Source organism: Cryptomeria japonica, chromosome 9, assembly GCF_030272615.1.
Source record: "Cryptomeria japonica chromosome 9, Sugi_1.0, whole genome shotgun sequence".
Classification (NCBI taxonomy): Eukaryota; Viridiplantae; Streptophyta; class Pinopsida; order Cupressales; family Cupressaceae; genus Cryptomeria; species Cryptomeria japonica.
The window spans coordinates 203,672,923-203,695,635 of NC_081413.1; the positions used below are offsets into that span (position 1 = coordinate 203,672,923).

General features: G+C 35.5%; 1 protein-coding gene across 1 annotated transcript; it reads left to right on the forward strand.

Moving 5' to 3' along the window:
- Nucleotides 1–1,932: 1,932 nt before the first annotated feature.
- Nucleotides 1,933–7,445, forward strand: LOC131038860 (subtilisin-like protease SBT4.14). The gene is made up of 11 exons (XM_057971416.1): nucleotides 1,933–2,031; nucleotides 2,125–2,228; nucleotides 2,327–2,424; nucleotides 2,519–2,665; nucleotides 4,700–4,805; nucleotides 4,995–5,514; nucleotides 5,681–5,784; nucleotides 5,888–6,112; nucleotides 6,212–6,320; nucleotides 6,590–6,803; nucleotides 6,898–7,445. Exons 1-11 carry the CDS (start codon nucleotides 1,933–1,935, stop codon nucleotides 7,443–7,445), a joined length of 2,274 nt encoding a protein of 757 aa, XP_057827399.1.
- The last annotated feature ends 15,268 nt before the right edge of the window (nucleotides 7,446–22,713 follow it).

The following is a 22,713-nucleotide window of genomic DNA, read 5'->3' on the forward strand; positions in this document are numbered from 1 at the left end:
TCCTTCAACAATGAGATATAAAAGGGAGAAGAAAAACTCATTTAAGGGGGGGATAATGTCGAATCAAAGGTGAACATTTGATTTAAATAAAAGTGCAGACTTGATTGTGAAAGGTTATGTCTCTTTCAAAGGGTGATCATCGTGAAATGATGTGTCTCTTACCAAAGGGCATATATGATGAAGAGGTTTGACTGCTCCCTCTAATTAAGAGATATAAAGGAAATGAATAAAAAATAATTAGGGACACCACCATCGATCAGATCAGATCAGATCAGAACTATTATTAAGGTACAGGCAGTAACATCCTTGTTCTTGATGTCATACTTAATGAATGAAACTAAAGGAGAAATCATCGTGGAAGAGCATCAGGCCATTTTCATGCTACGGTAACCAAACTTAGGCACTCATAACATTGGTACATATACTCTTGGTACATATAGTTACAACAATGCACTCACCACACATAAACAATAGTTGAGTGTACAATGATAACATTTGGATACTAGTACTTGTTTACTAAATAATTTGATAACGATATGAATACTTATAAATCAACAAGGGTACCCTACATGATAGGGGGAACTGCTGTACAAGGGCACCATATATGATTGGGAGAACTATTGTACAAGGGCACCCTATATGACAGGGCGAATTGCTATACAAAGGCATCTTATATGGTCACATTCAGTAGGGGTAATTGTAGTATTAAGGCATCCTACATGGTTACATTTAGTAGGGGGGATTGTTAAAGACACCCTACCAAATCTTGTACTATAGCTCACTACTATAATTCATGATTTTTCTCTGTTAATGTTACAAGAATTCCTCTTTATGTTATACATAGCTAATTCTATATGTATATAGTCGCTCATATGATCGTTCATTAATGTAATTTGTAGTATCTTCTGACTTTATTTTTGTTGGTCATTTGACAATAGAAAAAGCTATGGTACCTTCTCTCAATCCCTGTACTAAGAAATGAGATCCATAACTAGGATATTTTAAACTAATTTACAAGGGGACATTACAACTCCTTTTTAGCCCATTTGTGTAACTCACAACTATGCAGCCAAATCCACACCATCATCCTCTAATCTATATAGCTAGTATACCTCCACAACACTTATAGATTATTCCTTAAAATCAAAATTAGCAACCATTAATTTTGTTACTTATCATCTTTATGGCCACAACATATTCATTCACTATATTAAAATACTTCCATCAAGAAACTTTTCACAGAAGAATTTTTATGTTTAGATGTAGCCCTATCAACAACATGGTTTATGATCTTAATATATAATATTAAAATTAGTTTTAAAATTGTAATTAACAAATTACATATTGTATTTCCTTAATTATTTATTGTTTATTTAAATGTTCTACTCTAATTATAGACTAAACTCATTTTATAAATATATGAAATTAGACTATAATAATTAGCAACCAGATTTCCTTATTACATATATAGACATGCATTTTCTATCTAGTAAAAGTTTCAAATACTCCTCATAATTATTGATCAGTGAATACCTAAAATTAGAAAATAATGATTAGCAACTAGATTTCCTGATATACAGACATACAGACGCATTTTCCATCTTGTCACATTTTAAATATACCCTATAATTATTGATTAATGAAAATAATTTAGATTTAAAAAAAAAAAGAGATTACCTCAATTTGAATAAAAATAGATATAAATCTGTAAAATCCATATTTTTCTCCGGATTCACATATTTTTGTGCCGGGCCAGCAGCAATGGTAGAATGATTTCATGCATTGTCACAGCTGCGGATGAGGCTTGATGACCTTACAAATCGTTATCACAGAAGCTTCAAATAGAATAAAGGGCAACAATGCTCCCTATAAATTAAGACACGACTTCATACAACTTGATAGTTTTTTAAGATTACTTCAACAAGTATTGCAATGGCAGTCCCGGGGACAAACCATTTTCTCTGCTCGGCATTTCTGTTTGTGATGATGTTTCTCTGCGCATCTGGGTTTGAGGACCTAGAAGATAAAAAGGTATGTTTTTACTCTTATTTTTCTTATACAAAAGCATAAGTTTAACTAGCAATAATGTTTACTGACTGAAGAATATTTGTTGTGTCAAATTAGCTTTATGTAGTCTACATGGGCTCTACTCCGTCAAAAGGTTATGGGGACTCCCTCAAAGCAGCTGTTCCTGTGTACCTTGGAATGCTAAAATCTGTACACGGAAGGTTATTATATGTTATGTTTCATGTCTAACAAATTCAGCTAACAATCATATGAGTTTGGAGTGATTTTGTATGAATAGCTCATCATAAAATGGTTACAGCGATGAGGAAGCTCAGAATTCTTTGATGGTTAGTTATGGAAAGAGCTTTCGTGGGTTTGCAGCTATGCTTTCTCCATCCCATGCCCAAAAACTATCAGGTAAACTAATTTCAAAATAGATTGAAAGAAAAGACGTATATATAGATATTCTTTACGAGCTGTTTATATAGATTTATTTGTTGTTGAAGTATAGATATGCATGGCGTGGTTTCGGTGTTTGAGAGCAAGAAGCTGCAACCCTTGACTACTAGATCGTGGGATTTCATCGGTTTCCCTGCATCTGCTCAAACAAATCATCTGGATTATCAGAGCGACATCATCATTGGTGTTTTGGACTCTGGTAAATCATTTGTTATCTCTGTTTTCTAACATTTTCATTATGGATGATAGAGTATGATTCAAAAAATCACACATTCTAATAGAGAAAGAATCTGAAGAAAATAAAAAAAATAGATTCAAATTGCTACATAGCAATAAACACAAAATTGCTTCAAAAAGCAGATAAATTTTATATTCATTCAAAATTAAATACAAAAACACATCTTGATTGTATGATAAAGGAACAATGATCAAATGATCAAAGACAAAGATTTCATTACAATCTACTTCCTTATATAGAGGTCTTTGGCACATGAATGCCAACTAAAAGTAGAAGAAAAAAAAACATGCAGTTAACTTTTAATGGAAATTATATTTTTAGAAAAACATATTTTCAACTGCAGTTAAAATCTTGATGTAAACTATATTTTTAGAGCTCTTATTTTTAGCTCTTGCAAACTAGAGTTCTTCCCATTCAAGAGGAAGAAATTACCAATATTTTATTTGTATCTCATGTTAGGAACTATAATAAACTACAATTGAATACATTCATGTGGGGAAATTAACATGCCAACATTCTCCCCCTTAATTTCAACCATTGATCAATTTGACATAAACGATATTGTATTTTCATCCAATTTCAAAGGGCTCAACTCGTACCACAATCCATCATGTAGCAATGTGTATTTAGACTACAAATTCTTGACTTTTAGCCCCTTCTAGGCTTTTCTAAGACTTGGATCTGACTTCCTCACACAATTGCATATCAATGGCTTAAACTAATTTCTCCAGCTTTCACAGAAATTGTGATCTTCTCTCCTCTCGTAGAAGGCTTCTCTCATTTTTTGACAAAAAAACTCTATGGCATCTTCAAAGACCATGATTGGGCTTCCTCACAAATTGAGGGTTTCACCATTCATAGATGTTTTAAAACTTTATTTAATTGGCTAGTTCTTTTCAAGCATGAGGTTATCAAAACCTCAATTCCTTCTATTGTTGGACTGTGAATCCCTTTGACTTCAGTCTCTTCCTATGAAGATTGGGATTACCTTTACACCTTCATTTGATGTGTTGGCTTCATGCTTGAACACCTATGGTTGTCTTGAAATTGCACACTTAGACTGGTGGCGACAAACTCCCATTACAAGAACCTTCAACATACAAATCATCCATGTTTAATTTGCGATCTTCTTGCGACTTAAAATGTGGCAGCAAAGGTTTGTTTTGAAAATGACGATCTTTTCATCTCATTGACCTTCCTTCTTACTAGTCAAATGTCCTTGGATCTTTTTGCAGATTTAGCAATTTAACCCAGATAATTTCTCGATCATAGCTCTAATACCAAATGAAGAAAATAAAAAAGAAAGACAAAAATTGCTTCATAGCAATAAAAACTAAATACAAAAACATTTCTTGATCGCATGATCAAGGATCAATGATTGAATGATCAAAGACAAAGCTTTCAATACAATCTACCTCCTTATATAGAGGTCTTTGGCAGTTAGCTTTTTATGAAAGTTATATTTTTAGAGAACATATTTTCAACTCCAGTTAAAATCTTGTCTATTTTTAGAGTTCTTAATTTTAACTCTTGCAAACTAGAGTTCTTCCCATGTAAGTGGAAAAAAATACCATTATTTTATTTTTATCTCATACAATAAACTATAGTTCAAACTATAGTTGATTACCTCCATGTGAGAAAGTTAACATGCTGATAGAGCTGACTTTAATCTCATTGATTGTAAAGTTTTGATGTCTTTACGAATATAATGTTCAGCTTAATCAATTTCATAATTTTTTTTTTGGTTGATGCTAGATTTTATAGTGAGCTCTTAAACTTTGAAGGCCAATGGAACACTGCAACTCATTTTACAAGATTGATACACTGTAAAAAAAAATTATTAAAGAATTTATTCTCTTTGTAGTCTTTTTTTCGATTCATCTTTTTACCATGTTATCATGTCAGGGAATTAATTTGTAATTAGATGAAAAATAAAATTCTTAACGGGAGTCTCTGCATCCTAATGACTTTTTTCACATCTCTGTTGTGCTGTAGGAATATGGCCAGAATCAGAGAGTTTTACGGACAAGGGATTAGGTCCTGTCCCCCCCAAATGGAAGGGAGGCTGCAGCACAAATTCTAATTTTCCTGCCTGCAACAGGCTAGACTCATGCATAAAATTCTTTTGTATTTGTCAACAAATTTTCAAGATAAAACTAAATCTTAATAGATTAAACTAAGGGAGAAATTGCATACATAATTGGAGCCATAATTTTCGTTCCTGTAGTAAATTTGAATTTTAGTAAATTTGAATTGCATAATGTAGCTAAGCATATGATTGAATTCGCAGGAAACTTATAGGGGCAAAGTACTATCGTAGTTTCACCACAGTTCCTCCTAAAGAAGATCACTTGTCTCCAAGAGATAGAATAGGCCATGGGACACACACCTCCTCTACAGCTGCTGGAAATTTTATCAAAAATGCAAGCCTTTACGGTCTTGCTCCAGGGGACAGTCGAGGTGGAGTCCCTGGTGCAAGGGTTGCTGCATACAAGATTTGTTGGGCTGGTGAGGGCTGTGGGGATGCAGATATTCTTTCAGCCTTTGATGATGCTATCCATGATGGTGTCGATATTATTTCTGTGTCACTTGGATCTACCATTGCATACCCCTACTTTCAGGATGCCAATGCCATTGGAGCATTTCATGCAATGAAGAGTGGAATTCTTGTATCTACTTCTGCTGGAAATAGTGGACCTATTATACCATCTGTTACAAATAATTCTCCTTGGTCTCTAACTGTGGCAGCAAGTAGCATTGAGCGCCAGATGAACACTCAAATTCTTCTTGGAAACAACATTTCAATAACGGTAAACCTCTAAAATTATTCTGGCAATAAACTATTTATAGCAATTTAATACGTGACGCAACAACCAATTTTGTTCTAATAAACAATTCTTCCCAATCAAACTCTTTACTTTTCTGGTCACAAAAGAATTACCTTCCATAGCTTTAATTTGGAATAATTGTCTACAGGGGATTGCTGTAAATACATACACGATGGAGAAACAATGGTATCCTTTAGTATATGGAGAAGATGTTGCTAATGTTTCTGGGGGCTATACTCCAGAAAATTCTAGGTAACAAACAAAACCTAAAGATGTAGTGGAATTCAGGAAAGTTATGGCGTAAATAATACGAGTTATTTAATATATACTCTTATTATTTCTTCCATTTTTTCAGAGCTTGCTTATCTGGTTCTCTGGATCACGAAAAGGTTGAAGGAAAAATCGTCCTTTGCAATAGAACTACCGATCCCCCAGATCTCTCAGTTCTTCATGCAGGCGGTGCGGGTACTATTATAATTAGTGAAAATAATCCTGACGTGGGCTCCTTATTTTTAACCCCTGCATCAGTAATTACTAATGAACAGGCAAAACCTGTCTTGCCGTACATAAGGTCAACAAGGTAAATTACACTAAATCCGTATCATGAGAATGAAAATAAATACTTGAGGGCCATGGAAGAGTTTTTAACATTTTATTACTTATATTTGCAATCCATTAGGTCTCCAGTTGCAAAAATTCAAAAGACTGCCGATGCCAAAGCTACTGCACCAATAGTGCCTGCATTCTCATCGCGAGGTTACAATTCAATCACACTGGATATCCTCAAGGTATTATTTTTTATTCGTAATATTAGACTAAATTATAAAGAAAAGGTTTTTGAAAAGAAATCAAATCTCTATATGTCGAAAAGATTCAAAGCTTAATGATAGGAAATATTCGTTGCATGGAAAACAATACGATCTTAATGATGGGACATATTTGTTGCATGGAAAATAATACGATGTAATGATCGTATGGAAAACAATACGATCTTAATGATGGGACATATTTGTTGCATGGAAAATAATACGATATAATGATCGTTATGTGTTATCAGCCAGATATCACTGCACCAGGTGTGGACATTTTGGCATCTTTTGTACCAAATACTTCACTGACTGACCAATCTGAAGACAAAAGGTTCTCCAACTTTAATATAATATCGGGAACATCCATGTCATGCCCTCATGCTTCAGGAGCAGCAGGGTTTGTTAAGTCTTATCATCAAGATTGGTCCCCTGCTGCAATTAAATCAGCTCTCATGACTACAGGTATTCATTATTTATATAAAAAGTTAATTACATGGAAAACCCAATAACTAGTTTTGTCAGAACCAAATCGTTAACAGTTTAACTTGTGATGCAGCATCAGTATTGGATCCAAAGTTGCCAGGAAATGAGGATGCAGAATTTGGTTATGGAGCTGGGCAAATCAATCCATTGAAGGCAATCGACCCGGGGCTTGTTTATGATGTAGGTGTAAAAGACTACATCAATATGCTTTGTAAGGATGAAACATACAATGATACCACTTTACGTTCGGTGACAGGAGACAACAGTAATTGCAATAATATAGCAAAAGTTAAAAATGGAGCACGAGAACTAAACTACCCTTCAATAATGATTTATACTGATCCAATAAAATCGTTTCAAGCTAAATTTCCAAGGACTGTTACCAATGTAGGAGTTGCCAAAAGTACATACAAGGCTATTATTACTCCACCATCTGGAATCAAAGTAACAGTGGAACCAAGTCAGTTATCATTTTCATCAATAAACCAGAAGTTGTCGTATACTGTTACAGTTGAAGGTGGATCTCTAGACGACAACACATTGCTCTCAGGCGCCTTAACATGGAGTAATGGTAAATACACTGTGAGAAGCCCAATAACTGTGTTTACTCCCTCAACGTAGCTTACTATTTGAGGTCCAATGTTTGATATTAATATGTCAAGTCATTGTAACAAGTGTTTTTGCTCACTCAATTTAGCTTGGTATTTGAAGTCCAATATTTGATATTGTATGTGGGAAAAATGGATTAATAAAACTAAATATGTGAAAAATTACAGATATTAATATGTTAAGTCATTGTGTGCCAACAAGTGTATTTTCTCACTCAATATAGCTTGGCATTTGAAGTCCAATAGTTGATATTAATATGTTGAGTTATTGTGTGGCAATGCAAACTTATTTGGAAGTCGTGAGCATACATGATTAGATAGCCTCAACATAAAAGTATATGTTTTAAAGAGGTGATTTAAGTATTTCAGATTTAGTTTCATATAAATTCTAGGAGTATGATTTTATATTTGTTTATTTTTTTTAATGTGTAACATTATTTTATAGATTATAATGTTGATATTTATCAATATAAATATATCAAAGATGTTACCAACAATTTAATTAATTCTTTGTAAGAATATTTGAGTATATATTAAAAAATAGCATGAAAATATTATGTTTTCATTATTTTTTTTTAGATTAAATAATAGATTATTGTTTGTATAGTTTTTATTTTCAAAATCTAGAATTTTATTTTAACTTTTTTAGTTTTAAATTTTTTCACTCCATAATTAATCGTCTATTAGTTAACAAATATGGATACTGTTAAAAGGTAATATTCAATAATATACACTTAGATTAATTGAACGATTAAAATAACTACATAGACACTCATTTTACATATTTAAAAGATATCTATTTAAAATATGTTGAGAGATATCAATAAAATATAATTTGTTATTTATTTTAAATAATTTATTATATTTCCTTTGGCATGTTGTGATGGTTAAGTTGTGGTGCTTTTGTTGTTTCCATCAAGTTTCAAAAGTTGTCATTAAAGTGGTCTTCTACTACAACTTTATTCAGTATCCTATTAAAATACTATTGTATTATCTATACTAGATGTTGGTTAGTATGCAATAGGTGACACTTACTACAATACTAGCATTTTCTCTTTTATATATGTGTATCATATTCTTCAATCAATTATGAAGTACTTTCACCTTCATATGGTATTAGAGCCAAGAGCAATATAGGGTATGTGTTGAACATTGAAAAACCTCAACTAATGATGACAGTGAATTTTCCTATTGTGCCAAGCATTGGGTGACATTAATGAGAGTACCCTTGAAATATTCATAGTAGGTGATTAGATTGATGTGCATAGTGGAGAACTTGACGAAGGTCATGAATATTTTTTGAGGCACCTCCTATGTTTTTGAGAAATTGTCATTTATTGAAGTATTGGAGAAGCTGATGGCAATAATCAATGTAGAAAAATCCAATGGAGTGAAGAAGAGAAATCTAAATAAATGAATTTGGTATTAGATTAAAACAATACTAAAAAGGGCATTGAAATCTGCAAAAAGAGAAAGTGCTCATTGAAAAATTGTCAATGTACAAGGTTTGAATTCTTATTGTTTTAGAAAATATTGATTTATTTTTCTTATAAAATTGGTATTGCGTTAATTACAAGTTAGTTTACAATTTGGAAGAGTTGGGTGTACATGTATTTGTGGGATCAAAAGGGCACACATTAGTTTTGATATGCAAGATATTATTTTGTTACTCTATAAAGTGGTCAATATTTCTATCTTCATTTCTCTTTGTTCTATTAACTACTATATGTTTTTTCCACAATTTGGATAGGTAGAACATTCAAACATTTGATTTATTCTATGGTGGTGGTTTTAATGTTTAACATTGTTTTATAATAGATTGTAAAGTGTAATAGAACGTAGTTGTAGTACACAGGGGAAAATATAATCTTTTAAACATGCCTAGACATTATACTACATAGAGAAAGAACATATATAATTTCACTTAAAGATTCGGGGAATTGCCATACTTGGTGTTTCAATATGCATTGTCAATGGTGCACAGATATTTTAGATTTGTATTCATTACTTTTAGAACTAATTTTTATGGAAATGAGATCCCATGCCTACAAATGCAAACTAAAATCTTAAATTTCTATGTCCTAGCATTTTAACTACAATCCTGAAGTGAGAGTTAAGCACTTGGATTCTATTCCATTGTTGCAATTAAATTTAGATTGTGAAGTGTGTGTATGAGATGGTTAGTAGTAGAAAAGTGATTATTTTCAACATAAAAAATAAGTTGTACAAGATATAATAGGCATAGTAAGTCGGATATGGAAGAAAAACACAAAGGAACCTAGATCAAAAAATTGGAACAAAAAGTGTCATGCATGGGTCTTGGGTGACCTAGTATAATAGTTTTTAAATAATTAATTTTATTTCATGTTGGTGTTTTTTCCTGCAACCCTCAGTCCTAATGATTTCATCACATTCCAAGGTGGGGATAAATTGCAATTTCTCAACAAACCCTAGATAGAAAGGTAATTTCTTTTGCCATGATTTGTGTTGAGATTGGTTTAAATAATCCCTTGTTAGATTCTTTGGAAATTTCTCTTTTCTCTTCATCTTGGATTCAATAGTTAGATTATGAATCTATTCATTTCCTTTGTCGGGTTTTCAATAAGTATGGTCATCTCTAAAGGCAATGTCCTAGGATTTATAACGCTTTAGGTTTAAATAATCCTTCTTTTGCACCAGCATCAAATTTGGATAAGGTGGATAAAGAAAAGTCCACTGTGGTGGATGATGGTTCGGTTAAGGCACCTATGATGGAGGGTGGCTCAGTTAAGGATGATTTTGTTCCTGTGAAGCCTTGGGCAAAGGGGCGGGGACAAAAGAGGTCCTTTCAAGACAAAAAGACTGATGAGGGATTCAATTGGTTTAAGGTGTTGGATTCCTTATCTTTGGAGGAAGGGAACCCAGTTGTTTCTCTCTCAGGAGTTGTAGTTATGGGTACTGATTCTATGTTGGTGCAAGGGACTAGTCATGACCTTCTACCTTCACAAGGCCCATGTATCCTTTAGGGGTCTCTAAATGGTCAAGTTTTGTGTGATCCAAGTGAGGCTAGAGATCTTATTCAAGATGATATGGTTTTGACAGACCTGGATAAGGAGGTGTTAGCATCTAGAAGAGGAAGAGGGTCTTCTCAGACTTTGGGTTTACAACAATATCCCCTTAAGAAGGGTTCCTTTAAGAACTCTTATAAAGGTGGTCGTAAGAAGGATCAGGAGAAAATTAAGAATTCTAGAGATTTATTGGTGGAATCTGGGTCAGTTAAGACCATTGATGCTCACTTTTCCCAACCTCTTTCATGATTATTCTCTCATGGAATGTACAGGGGTTGAATAGCATCCCTACAAAAAAGGCTATTCATGATTTGGTTGCAGTCCACTCTCTGGATATCTTTTGCATCCAGGAGACTAAGATTTTAGTTGATTCTATGCTTCAGTGTGCCTCTAGTATTTGGCATTATGGTCAATGTCAGTGCATTGGTTCACAAGGGTTTTCTGGAGGTTTGGCCCTTTTTTGGGATCCTAGGAAGATTGTTCCACTTTGATGCATCGTGTCAATCTTCTCTCTCTTTGGTTGCTTCTAGTTTGGAATTTGGGGAGCTTATTATGGTTACTAATATTTATGCTCCAACTAATATTAGGGTCAAGACCCAACTTTGGTCTCATATATGGTATGTCAAATTGTGTGCTCCTTATCTTCCCTGGGTTTTAGCTAGTAATTTCAATTCAGTTTTGAGTTTGGAGGAGGAGCATGGAGGACTGGGTTGGTTGGGTCCTTCTTTTGATCACTTTCGTGCAAGTGTGGATTCTCTTGCTTTAACTGATATCAAACCTTTTAATGGGGTATTTACTTGGAATAATAGGCGGAGTGGGGAGGAAGGTATTTCTGAACGGTTGGAGAGGTTTTCTTGTTTCTTGTTTTTGGGTGGGTGGGAATTTATCTACAACCTCTTAGATTATTGAATGGAGGTGTTCTAATCATTGGCCAATTAATTTTTTTGTAATTTCTCTTATAGTTCCTAAGAATCCTCCTTTTAAATTTCAACTTATGTGGCTTCACGATTCTTCTTTACATGATCTTGTGGCCTAATGGTGGATGGATGGTGGCCCTACTTATGGTACTGCTATGCATTCCTTTATTAAAAAATTGCAATATGTCAAATATCACCTTAAGAAATGGAATAGGAAGCATTTTGGTTTAACTTCAGGCTATGAAGAGGATGGCTTAGGAGCACCTTGATGTGATTACTCACCAAATCCGAGATTTTGGTTTTTCAGATGCTCTAGGTCAAGCTGAATCTCATGTTGTGAGAGAGGTGGAGGAATGGGAAATTCGTGAGGAGATTGTTTGGAATCAAAAGGTTCAAATTGGTTGGCTTCAGGAAGGAGACATGAATACCACTTTCTTCCATCATTTTGTGTAGGCTCATCAAAATAGGAGTTATATTTCTTCTTTGGTTAATTATGATGGCCTCTGCCTACCCTTTATGCAAGATTCATCTCAAGAGGTTGGGTAGTTTTATTCTTCTCTCTTTTCTAAAGATTCTCCACCTATGGAGGTTGAGGAAAATTTGATTCTTGCTTGCATTCCCTCCCTAGTCACTAATGAAATGAATGATTCTCTCATTCATCCAATCTCTCTATATGAATTGGAAGAAGTTGTTTCTAGGATGAGTATGGGTAATTCTCTAGGCTCGGATGGATTTCCAATAGAATTATTTCAGGAATTTTGGGATATTGTTAATTTGGATTTTTTTGATGTTGTTCGAGAATCTCTTCATACCAAAAAAATGCTTTGGGCTTTGAACTCTACTTTTCTTGTTCTCATTCCTGAAAAAGATGGTGTTGATCATTTGGATTTTTTTAGGCCCATTTCTCTCTATAATGTGGTATACAAAATCATTACTAAATTTATTGCAGAGAGGCTTACCGGTTTATCTCCCTTCTTTGATCTCTAAGGAACAAGGGGATTTTGTGCTTGGTAGATAGATTTTGGATGGATTTGTGGTTGTTTTTGAAGTCATTCACTCCTTCTATGTTTATCAAATTGGATATGGCCAAAGCCTATGATAGGGTTAAGTTAGGGTTTTTGTAGATGGTTCTTCTAGCCTTTGGTTTTAATCCAGAATGGATTAGATGGACAATGAGTTGTGCTACCTCTTCATCTTTCTCTATTATTATAAATGCTGAACCTTCTAAGCTCTTTGGGGCTTCGAGGTTCCTTTTCCAAGGAGATCCTCTTTCCCCCTATTTGTTTATTATTATGGCAGAGGGTTTGGGTAGATTTCTTAAGTCTCAGGTTCCTAGGGTATGATTCATGGTTGGAGTTGGGGTAATGGTTTGACAAAGATTTCTCATTTTCAATCTGTTGATGACACTGCACTTATGGGGATTTCTCATCTTTGGGACATTGAATCTTTTAGATTGGCATTGGATACTTATCTTGTTGCCTAGAACCAAAAAGTCACTGAGTATAATTCTTCTATCTTCTTTTTTAATACCCTTGAAGCTATTTAGAAGAGTATTGCCCATGTTTTTTGGTTTTAGATTGGGTATCTTCCCTTTATCTATTTGGGTATTCCTCTTACTGTTGGTAGGCAACCCAGGGCTTCTTGGAGAAACTTGCTTGACAAGCTACATTATAAGGTTACTCATTGGACACATCACTAGTTATCCATAGTTTCTAGAGTGGCTCTACTCCAATTTGTTATTCATGCTCTTCCTATTTATAGGTACCTTGTTTAGGTGGTGCCTATGTATTTCCTTAAGGAATTTAATGCTCTCTCATGATAGTTTCTTTGGAGTAGTAATTTGTAGATTGCTAAGTGGAGTTTAGTGAAGTGGGATTCCATGTGTAGGCCAAGGAAGGAAGGGGGCCTTGGTCTTTGTTCTACTATTTTGAATGGGCAGGCTTTAGCTACCAAGTTATATTGGCACTAGTGTACTAGTTGACATCATATTTAGGCTTGTATTCTTACTCACAAGTATCTTAAAGGTGTGAGCTTTCGGGATATTCCTCAATACCCTTTTGAGGGAAGGGGATCTATGATCTAGAATACTTTGAAAAGGGGGGCCTAGTTGGTTAAGAAGGTATTTTTTGGATATGTAATTTGAGATCAAAGCCCTTTTTTGGTTGAAATATTGGGATGGTAATCCTCCAATCCGTTTACATGATATTTTTATTGAGAATGGTTGGGATAAGGTTGTGCATTACAAGGTGGCTTGTAGTTTAGGATAGGCTACTAGTTATAGATGGAAGCACTCTAATGAATGGTTGCTAGGTGAATTGGAGGAGGATAGGAAAGAGTTGGCTCAGATTCTTGCTTCTTGTGAATGTAATGCCTTTGTTGGGAATAATGTTTTAGCCTTGAGTAGTGACTCGTCTGGTAAGTTCTCTGTTTCCTTGTGGTATGTGGAGCTTGTTAGAAAAATGTTCGGGGGCATGAAGGTACCTAGGTGGAAACAGGTGTGGGACAAATTCTCCTGGCGCAAGTGCAAATTTTTCTTGTGGTTGGTGGTTAAAAATCAGTGTCTTACTTGGGATAATTTGTGTAAGCACAGGTTCCAAGGTCCCTCAATGTGTGTTTTGTGTTGCAATTGTCAAGAGATTGTTTCTCATCTTTTCTTCCAATGTTCTTTCTCTAGGGAGATTTGGCACTTTTGGTGGGGTGTTTGAAATCAAGGTTGCTAGCATGCTTCTTCTTTGGCAGAATTCTTCGCTCACTGGGGCAAGCCTAAGTTAAAACTTCTTTTCTTCAAGTTGTTTGGGCTCTTAGTCCTACTTTCATTATTTGGCATATTTGGTTCAAGAGAAATCGCGGGATTTTTCAAGATGTCAAGACGGTTGTCTAGAATGTTTGGTGGAAAATTCTTCATTCTCTTGGTGAAATTGTTTTAGCAAGGTGAAACTTGAGTGAACAAGCGGAGCCAGGAGATGGTATTTTTTGCAATCTCCTCAACCTTCTTCTTCAAGGATATGTTTCAAGGTTTTTTGGATAGGTCATGCGAATTGGATGTCGACATCCTCTTTAAAAGATAAATAGGGAGGGTCATTGGTGCCCTCCTCCTTAGGGAGTTCTAAAAATCAACATTGATGGTTCTTCTCATGAAAATATAGGTCATGCTGGTATTGGTGGAGTTGGGCATGATAGCTTTGGTATTGTTCATTTTTTCCTTTTTGTCTATAAGGGTATTCATTCTAACAATTTAATGGAGGCTCTTGCCATTCTTTATATTGTGGAGCATAGTTATGATATTAGATGGAGAAAGATCATCTATGAATTTGATTCTCCAGTGGTTGTAACTTTTCTTTTGATTAAGGAAAAATAGGTTTTGATGGGTCCCTGAAACCCAGTACATAAGGAAGATCAAAAGATAAGCATTAACACACAGCTAAACAAAAGACAACAGCTAAAGAAAAGATAGTTGGCGTACAAAACACCAACAAGCGAAAGATCAGAATAGACTAAAAACCAAAAATGACCGACAGAAGCTTGGACTTAGGTCAAATTTTGAAGCATCTCCGCCGCTTCCAGCTCCAACTGATCCATAGTTTCCACAGCCCACTTGATGTCCTCTATTTCTTTGCTCTGGTTCTGCATCCTTTTAGTACTAGCTTTGGTTCTTCTTCTGAGCCTAGTTTTCTTATCCTTAGGGGTGTCATCTTTGACCTCAATAATACCCTTGGTAGCTCTCTAGCTTGTGGACGAGGGTTTTCATGCTCGCCGAGACAGCCTTCAGGATCTTGTGGCTCTGCTCCCCAATTTTTTTAAGTGTGTTCTCAATAGCATCTAGTTTATGATCTGTAGCATCTGCTCTATTTTCCAGGCAAGTAAAACTGTTGTGGTTGGCATTTATTATCTCCTCCACATTGCCAATTTCCTTTCTTAGCTCACTAAGACAATCTGGGAGGGAGTTGAATTTTTTGGAACCTAGGGCTTATAAGGTTTCAATTTTCCCAGCTTAATGGGCTTGCTTGACTTTTATGCACTCGATTTCCTTTTGAATCTAGTTGAGTGCTTGTTTGAAGTTCTTTGTCTCGTTATTTATACAAAGGCCTATGTCCACTTGATGCTCTCCCTGGTTTTTGATATCCATGGTATTAAGATTGACCTCTAGACTAACATCTTTGTCCTCATTGTTTTGATCATCTTTCATTGCCTTGTCCTCCTCCATGACATTCTTCTGCTTCAAATCAGACCTGAGAGGCGACCTTTCTTCCACCTCCCTACCTTTTGACTTCTTCTTTTTCTGTTTCAGGTTCACCTAGGTTTGAGCCTCCTTGCTTCCAGTGTCCATGTCATTGTCAGTCCTTTCCTCCTCTCTCTGTTTATTTTTAGCAAACCCTCTGTTTTGTCTCCCTTGTTCTAATTTTTTATTTCGTCTACTTGTTCCGGCCATTTGGGGGTCATCTTCAATATTTGTTTCCATATCATAGCAGTCACCTTCTTCCTCTTCTAACTCATCAAAATCTTCATCCGAGTCAGAAATCTCTGCAATATTCCTCTGGATAGTCATGTTCTTGATGTAATTATATAGAATAAATATCAAGCCTTCATGCATTGCTAGGTTAATGTGGGGATTGGAAATAGAATCCTTAATCCACATGTTAAGGGAGCAAAAAAGATAGTAGGGAAGAGAAATCTCATCCTTGTGCCTAAAATGATTTAGCAAAACAAAGTGGTACCTATAGACCCTAGTATATCTACCATCAAGCATGATAAACTCCATAATAGAAAGTAAAACCTTTCACCAAATTAATTTGATTACCTTAGGTGAAAAGTAGGTGTGGCTGCCCTTCACCAGCTTAGCCCTTTCCTCCTCGGTCTCCGGGAACTTATTTACAGCAGCATCAGAGATTTTTTTGTCCCTGTAAAACTTGATGCCCTCCTTTGGAATTCCAGTGGCCTCTGCTATCATTGTCTCGGTCACTTTAATCTTCCTATTTCCAATGGTGAGAGTCCCTTCATTCCAGCCCTTCTTGAAAATCTTAGTGATTTCAGCCTGTTTCTCCTGCATTTTTTCCATAAATTCCATCATAACTTTGTTGAATAGGCAGAGGTTAGATGTTATATATTGACATTTATCTTTGGTTATTAAAGATATTCTTCATCTATGTGTTTCCTTGGAATCTGTGAGTTTCAGTCATATCCCTAGAGAATGGAATGGAGTTGCAAACTGTTTGGCCAGATGGGCCTCTGACCAAATGTAAAATTGGAACATCTTGGATAGGGGTCAATTACCCCTGGATATATCTCAAAATTTGAACCACTCTGTTGAAATTAACAGGGTTGTTTAATGCCTATTCTTTTTATTTCTTTTGTGTTTGAATAAAGTTTTACCCCCTTTTTTAGTTAAAAAAGTATTTCAAGTTTAGTATCATATAAATTCTAGGAGTATGATTTTATATTCATCTATTATTTATTTTGTTAGTTAGCACATTTGTCTTCCCAAAATAATTCTAAGATTGACTCAATATGTCCAACATGAAAAATAAATGAGAAAATAATAGTTGGAGAGATTGCTAATTGAATTAAATGTTCCTCTAAATTTTAGAGTTTCATCTTCCTCGTATGATAAAATTGGGTTTTTGTGGGTATGATTTTAACCATAAAGAAATAAAAGAAAACTAACATCCATGCATAACCATGATATATATGTGATTATGAATTTATAATCAAAGGGAAACAAAGATAAATGATGCAAAGTTCACTCACTTAGCACCCACTGAAAAGATCAAGAAAAACAATAGCAGTCCCTTTGGATGGAATGGAGATTTGGGACACAAAGTTACTATAATAATCACACCCACAATCTAATATTATAGATAAAATGTTTAGCAACAATTGCAAATTACAAAGAAAATGACAATCAAAAGGAAATATACATGAACATAGTTTTAAAATTTTCCTTTAGTTTGCTAAACAAAATAAGAGAGTACAATGACTCTGGTTATGTACAGAGATCATGCTTCCAAAAGAAAAATACTACTCTCTCATTTCTATTAGAAATAAAACAAAAAAACTTCCAAAAATTACTTCTGATTGAGTCTCACTTATGCATCAAAGTACAAGGGGGATCAAAAAATATGGATCCTCTAGAAGTCTGGGTAATAGCACAAAGTTGTGTCACACTTTTATAAAGGAAATGGCCAATGTTGATTCAACGTTTTAAATTGAATCAATAGAAAGTGAAATATATGTTTTGAAATTTCAAATGATGTAAACTAATAAAATTAATATTTTTTTTGTGTATTTTATGTTTGTAATTTAAAAAAAAAATTAAAAAATTATTTGAATATACTTTCTTATAAACTAAACACTATAATTAAGTTGTTGATAAAATACAAAAATTGAAGTTACACGAGGCGTCACACTTTATATAGTAAATTTTACCTTTTTTCTTCAATTTTTTTTGTGTATATTGATAACTTGAAACTCAACTGCAAAAATATATTTTTAACTATTTTGTGTGTGTATATATTTTTCAATAAATTTGAAAAGTTGTCTGTACTGGAATATATCTCTTTCCATCCGGCATCACTTTTTCTCTTAATTATTTATCCAAATTAGAAAAGAATTATATCATCTTGACATAGATTCTTTTCTCTAGTGCATTTATTTTTTCAAAAATTTTAAATAAATTTTAGTATTTTTCCTTTACAAGATAATCGGCCTTATATTTTAGTGTTGATGACCTACTTTCAATAAATATAAAATATAAAAAATAATAAAAATATTTAAAGATATATATTGTGGAAAATTCACTTATAGATATATAAAAGGGTATTTTTACATTTAAAAAAAATATTATTTATGAGAGTAGGAGTTGTTGAAATATTAAGTTTTTCAGAAAAATAAATTGTTTTGGTAGTTAGACCCAAAGTGGTATAAAATATACATTTAGTAGACAATTCCAATTGAAAAAGTTGTGGCCCATATGGGTAAGTGCACAAAGATGGTGGTCAAAAAGGGGGGTATAACTGGACACTTTTTTTCTGAAATAAGGTGAACTTGAACTTAGAGGCAAAATTCGAAAGTCGTCCACTCAAGATATGAAGATAATCAAAGAACAAATATTGTATTACTCTGAATCTAATTTCCAAACTACTAGACTTTTTCAAAATTGGATAAGATTAAGGGGGTCAAATCCTTCGCGCATGAAAAACTGACGCTGTTTTTTTCTGAAAAACATAACATAGTGTCTCTCTCCCTCTCCCCTCTCCTCTCCCTCTCTCCCTCTCTCTCCCTCTCCCCTCTCCTCTCCCTCTCTCTCCCTTCCCCCCCTCTCCTCTCTCTCTCTCTCTCTCTCTCTCTCTCTCTCTCTCTCTCTCTCTCTCCCTCCCTCTACCTCTCCTTCCCTCTACCTCTCCCTCTCCCCTCTCATCTCCCTCTCATCTCCCTCTCTCTCCCTCTCCCCTCTCCTCTCCCTCTCTCTCCCTCTCCCATCCCCCCTCTTCTCTCTCCCCCTCTCCCACCCCCCTCTCCTTCTCTCTCTCTCCCTCTCCCCTCTCCTCTCCCTCTCTCCCCCTCTCTCCCTCTCCCCTCTCCTCTCCCTCTCTCTCCCTTCCCCCCTCTTCTCTCCCTCTCTCCCTCTCTCTCCCTCTCCCCTCTCCTCCCCTCTCCCCCCTCTCCCACCCGCCTTCTTCTCTCTCTTCTCTCTCTCTCTCTCTCTCTCTCTCTCTCTCTCTCTCTTCTCTCCCTCCCTCCCTACCTCTCCTCTCCCTCTCTCTCCCTCTCCCTCTCTCCCTCTCCCTCCCTCTCCCCTCTCCCCTCTCCCCCTCCCCCTCTCTCTCTCTCTCTCTCTCTCTCTCTCCCTCTCTCCTTCCCTCTCTCCCCCTCTCTACCTTCCCTCCCCCCTCTTCTCTCCCTCTCTCCCTCCCTCTACCTCTCCCTTCCCCCCATGTTCTCTCCCTCTCTCTCCCTCTCTCCCTCTCCCCTCCCCTCTCCCTCTCTCTCCCTCTCCCTCTCTCCTCTCCCTCTCCCCTCTCCTCTCCCTCTCTCTCCCTCTCCCCTCTCCTCCCCCCCTCTCTCTCTCTCCCTCTCTCTCCCTTCCCTCCCCCCTCTTCTCTTCCTCTCTCCCTCCCTCTACCTCTCACTCTTTCCCTCCCTCTACCTCTCCCTTCACCCCATGTTCTCTCCTCCTCTCCCTCTCTTTCCCTCTCTCCTCTCCTCTCCCTCTCTCTCCCTCTCCCACCCCCCCTCTTCTCCCTTTCCCTCTCCCACCCCCTCTTCTCTCTCTCTCTCTCTCTCTCTCTCTCTCTCTCTCTCTCTCTCTCTCTCTCTCTCCCTCTCCCTCTCCCTCTCCCCTCTCCTCTCCCTCTCTCCCTCTCTCTCCCTCTCCTCTCCCTCTCTCTCCCTTCCCCCCCTCTTCTCTCCCTCTCTCCCTCTCACTTCCTCCATACCCCTTCCATAACTTTTTTAAGGCTTAGTAGCGCATACGTGGTACTTATTACTCATAAGAGATACTATTCCCATTATTCGATACCTTGGGATAACATTTTTAGGCTTAGTAGCACGTACGTGCTACTTATCAGCTGAGAATACCATTGGGCATGCCAACATTTTATGGCCTAGTAGCGCGTACGCGGTTTAGAGACATAGTTTTAGTTGCCCAAGAGCCTCAACAACCTCAAAAGAAGTCTTTGAGGTCATTGAAGGCCCCACTTGAACTGTGTTTGCACTTCTATCACTGTTGTATACATAAAAGTAAGTGAATTTTTTGTTTTTTGCATGATTTCAAATGATTGAATTGTTGTTTTTATTAGGTTTTTGTTTTTGCATGGTGTCAAATGATTAAATTGTGATTGCTTAATAGTTTGATTCCAAAAAATGGTGATAAGATGCATACTTATGGTTATTTATTTATTTTTGAAATTTTCTTTACATATATATGTAATATGATTCTATTTAGGTCAACCGATCTCAACCATGGGAAAGAACAAGTGAGGAATGATGGAACAATGAGAGGCTCAAAAGGAAAGACAAAGGCAGCGTATGAAGAAATTGCGTGACATAAGAACAATGGGAGAAGAAGGTATGTCAACCTCAACATCTCAATTCGATTTACCAAATGAATATAATGCGCCTAATGCAATTAAAGAAGAAACATTTGATAATTTACCATTTGAACCTAATGCAATTGAAGAAGAAACATTTGATAATTTACCGTTTGAACCTAATGCAATTGAAGAAGAAACATTTGATAATTTACCGTTTGAACCTAATGCAATTGAAGAAGATACCACATTAAATAATCAATTAAATGATGAACATATTACACCTTCTCTACTTGATGAATTGAATGTACATAATGCACTGATGTTAACACCTCCTAGAATCATTCGTAGGAAACCAAAGTATCTAATTGACATTAATGAGAATATATTGAAGTCAATGCCCAATAAAATGAATGAACGAACTTGTAGGAGAATGGTTAAAAGAATATGGCAAAACTATTTTAAAAACTTAAATCAAACCGCAAGATGTCAATTAATTGTTCAAATGATTAAAAATTTGAATTTTAGAGAGACAATGAAAATTCTAGGCCTAAGATCATCTAAAAGTAATAGTGAAAGAACTATTGTCAGAAGTCTATTTGATGCATATCAATCTATTGGTTCAAAATCATGTAGTAAAGATTCTAATGCTACTCGATGTGTCATTACATCAACCATAATGAGCAAGAAAATAAAAAAAGATCATTTGATAAGAAAAACAAGTAATTCATTGAATGTTAGTAGAACAACATTAAGTAAAGCATTAAAGAGGTGAGAACAAATAGAGGAACCTAACAATAATTCTCTTTGTCGGGTAGACTACCATGCAAAGACAAGGTTGTTATAGATGCACTAAAAACATTAATTGAAATTTTTTGGCATGACAACACAAGAGTATCGCCCAACCAAAGAGATGTTGTTAGAAGGTGAATTGGGTCTAAAAATCATAAGCCACATGCGAAACACTATTTGGATATGACTTAAACTAAATTTTATGAAAGATTCCTTCAAAAGTTCCCTCAAATAAAAATTTCTCAAAGATTTTTTGAAATGGCAAAACCTTTTTATATTAAGATTAATCATGTACGCACCACTTGTTGTTGTAGGATGCATATTGAATTTTCCATGCATTATGATATTTTTCGTCATATTTGTTCTACTTTGCACACTAACAATGTTTTTCAGGAATGTAATATACAAGCACCTCCTAAGTCAGCAAGAGAATTTATTTCAAGTGTGTTATGTAATAGACATGATGGTTGCATTTATTATAAGATGCCTTGTTTGGAAGGTTCTTGTGCTATATGTGGTGGTTTGCAATGTTTACCAAAATGCATACATTTGGAGAGCACACATGAAATTGGTACAAATCTAGTTTCTTCTGGAAAATACAAGACAGTCACATATGGAGTTAAAGATGGAAAAGATTTGAAGAGATGTGAGCTAGTGAAAAATGATATATGTGTAGCTCAATTTATGAAAATGTTTCAAGAGAAACTAGTTTATGAGTACATAATGCATACACATAGAGCTCTATGGTTAGATGAGCAATTCAAGTTGTGTAAGGACACATTTCCTCTTGGCACCATTGTCTCTATCGTTGATTTCACTAAAAATTATACACTACAACCTCAAAATGAAGTGCAATCCATGTATTATCACTCTACACAAGTTTCTAATTTTGTACACATAGCATTCATGCATGTAGATGATAGCACAGAGGAGGATAGAAAGGTTGTAAGAGAGTATCACTTCTACATAAGTGATGATCCTACTCATTCATTGGAGTTTGTACAGGGATGCTTTAAAGTTTTCTATGATAGTTTAAGGGAAAGGAACATACGATACAACCGACACTTAATATGGTCAAATAATTGCACCGCACAATTCAAGAATGCAAGGATGTTTTATTGGCTGACAAGGATGCATGTGACAAGCGGTGTACAACATTTTTGGAATTTCACTGAGGTTGGACATGGTAAGGGAGAGCACGATGTTGCAGGAGCATTTGTGAAAAGAGCCCTAGCCAGGGAAGAATTGAAGTACAAAGGTGGTGCTGAGTTGGTAGACGCAGAAACAATTATGCGATGGTGTAAGTCTACGATGGGACTAGGTAATCCAGGTATGTCATTGGTTCATAGATATTTTTGGTTGATTACTGAATCTAACATTGAAAACTATCTAGATTGTTGTACAGTTGCAGGATCGAGTGACATGCACTTATTTATGAGTTCAAATTCAAGTTCATTGGTAATTTATACGAGACAGATGGTATGTTTTTGCTCTTCATG